Source organism: Charadrius vociferus, unplaced genomic scaffold, assembly GCF_000708025.1.
Source record: "Charadrius vociferus isolate BGI_N301 unplaced genomic scaffold, ASM70802v2 scaffold1152, whole genome shotgun sequence".
Classification (NCBI taxonomy): Eukaryota; Metazoa; Chordata; class Aves; order Charadriiformes; family Charadriidae; genus Charadrius; species Charadrius vociferus.
Window position 1 is genome coordinate 22243 of NW_009647122.1, and position 3500 is coordinate 25742.

General features: G+C 43.7%; 1 protein-coding gene across 1 annotated transcript in view; it reads left to right on the forward strand.

Moving 5' to 3' along the window:
* OLFM2 (olfactomedin 2) overlaps positions 1 to 2081 on the forward strand; it is a 16447-nt gene extending 14366 nt beyond the window's left edge. The window contains exon 6 of the mRNA XM_009895834.1: positions 2037 to 2081. Coding sequence (XP_009894136.1) covers positions 2037 to 2081 — 45 coding nt within the window. The remainder of the gene's footprint in view (positions 1 to 2036) is intronic.
* Positions 2082 to 3500: the final 1419 nt, after the last annotated feature.

Below are 3500 nucleotides of genomic sequence, written 5' to 3' on the forward strand. Positions count from 1 at the left end.
AGATGCCTCATCCCTCACCGCAGGGGCAGCCCCACGCCTGACACGAGGTGGCCATCCTCAGCCAACCCTGGAACGCTGCCCCACAGCATCTCTCCAAGACTCTTCCCAGTTGTCCCCCTCCCCTGGTGCTGCCGATCATCCCCCACCTCAGGACCCGGACTTTATTCAGCTCCAAAAAATGCCACCGCGGCGCCGGTAACGAAGATTGATGGGGCTGAGATAAAGCTTTGGGAAAAGGCTCGCTGGGAGGGGTGGGGGGGGAACACTGGGATAAGGACGATGCCACCGATTGCCACTCAGGGACCTTGGTCACCTTCTCCGCACCCTTCACCCTGGGGTGTCCTTTAAGGGGGGAACCGGGAGGAGTCCCCACCGAAATGCGATGCAGCGAGTGCTGCAGTGCAGCTGCAGTTTGAGGCACGTTCGGTCGGTGCCTACAGCTGGGGAAAAAAACAAAAAACACCACCACCAACCCAAACCTCACCAACCGCCGTGTTTTTCTTCCGTCCCGCTATTTATTAGGCTACAAAAGAAGCCGGGGGTGGGGGGGGGGAGGTGGGAAAAAAATAACCCAGGGCACTTAATAACCTTACGCATGTAGAAACTCTCGGGGAAAACAGCCTGTCTCCCTGCCCGAAATCACTCGTGCTGCAGGTTGGGTTTTTCCAGCTTATTGTCATTCTCCCGAAGGCTCAGCCCTAAACGGGAGGCGAATTGGTTATTCAGAGCCGATTCCGGCTGGGGAGAGGCTGAAAAACGCAACGCCTGAGCTGGGGGAGGAGAGGGCTGCGGTAAAAAAAAAAAAGAAGATTTCCAAAATATTTCGGCAGTGCCCAACGCCCCGGAATGCCCAGGTCCCGCGAAACCCCCCCAAAAAGGGGCTATGATGGATGTTATGCCGCCTCCCCGCTGGCGTGGGGTTGGTGGGATGCCCGTGGGACACCCACCCCAAGCTGGGGAACCGTCCGCCGGCTCGCCGAGCACCGGTCCTCCCCGTTAATAACCGGCTTCGTCATTAAGCGTCAGCGAATCCACCCCCGCGCCTGCCCGAGCCGGGGATACGGCGCTAATCGTGTTTACCGCAGAGCCAGATCGTTGTGTTTGCAGCCGCTGAGCCCGTCACGGCCCACCGGGGACTTTCCCCCGACCGAAAAAAAAAAAACAAACCAAAAAAACCCCAACCAACAGCGGGAGCTCAATAATTGAGGCTTATTTATGGAAAGGAAATGCTTCGCGGCGGGAGCGTACGGCTCTCGGAGCTGAAATAGGGCCGGGGAAAAGGAAAAAGCCGGGCTCCGTCGTGTCCGTCCCCATCCCCCCCAACCCTGCTCGCTCCCCAGCCCACGCTGCGGCGCGGGGATCTCGTCTAGGATATATAAATATAGCTATAAAATATAGAAATCTGATCTGTAACGTATAAATATAGCTATAATATATAGAAATCTTAGCTATAAAATACATGTATTGGCTATAATATAGAGAAATCTTAGCTACAATATACATATATTAACTCTAATATCTAGAATTCTTAGCAATAATGTTTACGTATTAGCTGTAAATACAAAAGTCTTATCTATAATGTACATGTAGTAGCTATAATATAGAGAAATCTTAGCTATAATGTATCCATATTAGCTATGATAGACACATATTAGCTATGATAGACACATATTAGCTATAAATATAGAAGTCTTATCTGCAATATGTACATATTAGCAATAAGAGAGAGAAATCTTAACAATGATATACATATATTAGCTATAATACAGAGAAATCTTAGCTATAGTATACACATATTAGCTATAATATACACATAGCTATAACACACACATATTAGCTATAATACATAGAAATCTTAGCTATAATGTACACAGAGCTATAAATATAGAAGCCTCTATAATAGGCACATATAGCTATAATATAGAGAAATCTTAACTATAGTATACATATATTAGCTATAATACATCGAAATTTTATCTATAACATATAGAAATCTTATCTATAGTGTACATATATCAGCTATAATACATTGGAAGGTCATCTATAATATACACATATTAGCTATAATGTATGCATATTAGTTATATAGAAGTAATCTATAATATGTACATATAGCTATAATATATAGAAATCTTAACTATAATGTACATATATTAGGCATAATACATAGAAATCCTATCTATAGTATATAGACATTAGCTATAATGTACACAAATTAGCTATAATATAGCGGTATCTGTAATCTATAGAGATATTTTATACGTCGTACGGCTCTGCACGCCCCAGAGAGGGGCGAATATCCAAGGGGGTATTTTTATTTATTTTATTTTATTCATTATTTTTTTATTTTATTTTATTTTATTTTATTCCAGCGTCTCACCAAACGAGCTATGAATAAAACTCAACTTGTGCAGAAGAGGATTTATTTATGAGTTTCAGCTGAAATTTGCTCCGCGAGGGCCCAGAGTGGGCAGGCAGGAATACAGATGAGCTCCCGCTTCCCGCGGGCCACGCCGTCAGCCGGAGGCATAAATTTTACCTCCCATACACCATCTCTGCGCCTGCATATTTTTATTTTATTTTATTTCATTTTATTTTATTTTATTTTATTTTATTTGGATTATTCCAGCAATATTGACTCTCCAAGGAAATTAAAGTCGGGGGCTCCTTACGGATGCTCGCCGGGCTCCCGGCTCAGATTGGGCAAATACAAACCCCGTTTCGGCAGAGGGGACGATGCCACGGCCAAAGGATGTAAAAAAAGACCTCCCCTCCCCAAATCAGGCAAACCAATTTCCCTTCATCTTTAATTAATTAGCTCGTGCTAATGAAAGCCTCACATTTCCATGACGACCCGGGATTCCAGAAGCCCAGCCCAGTACTGCAGCAATAGTTGGAAATTAAACCGATAAATAATAGATGCTCACTGTTAATGAACTAATTTAAAATGGAGATTTATTTATTTATTTATTTATTTATTTTAAATTCACAACTTTTTCTGCTCGCAGCAAAGCCATTAGCACTCGCCTGGAAGCAGAATTAGGTCAGTCAACAGGAATCAATTCCTTTTATTAGCAAATTGAGAGGCGCTTTAGTATTTATCAGTTTACTGTGAAGAAAACACTTGGCAGGAAAATTCCCCACCCCCTCGCCTTGTGAAACTCCACTTTGAATCCCACGCAAACTTTCCAGAATTAAATTTATTAGGGATATAAATTTATAATGGCTTAACTCGCTACACAGATGGAATATATATTGCTAATGTAATTTTCCAAACCGGCGATGAGCACGTCTGAGGGATTTATTATTTTTTTTTTTATTTTATGGCAAAGTAATACTGATGTACATATTGCACAATGGAGAAATATATTAAATATATACAGAATCATGGAATCACCCAACGGTTTGGGTGGGAAGGGACCTTAAATCCCCCGCAGTGCCACCCCCTGCCCCGGGCAGGGCCACCTCCCCCCAGCCCAGGTTGCCCCAAGCCCCGTCCA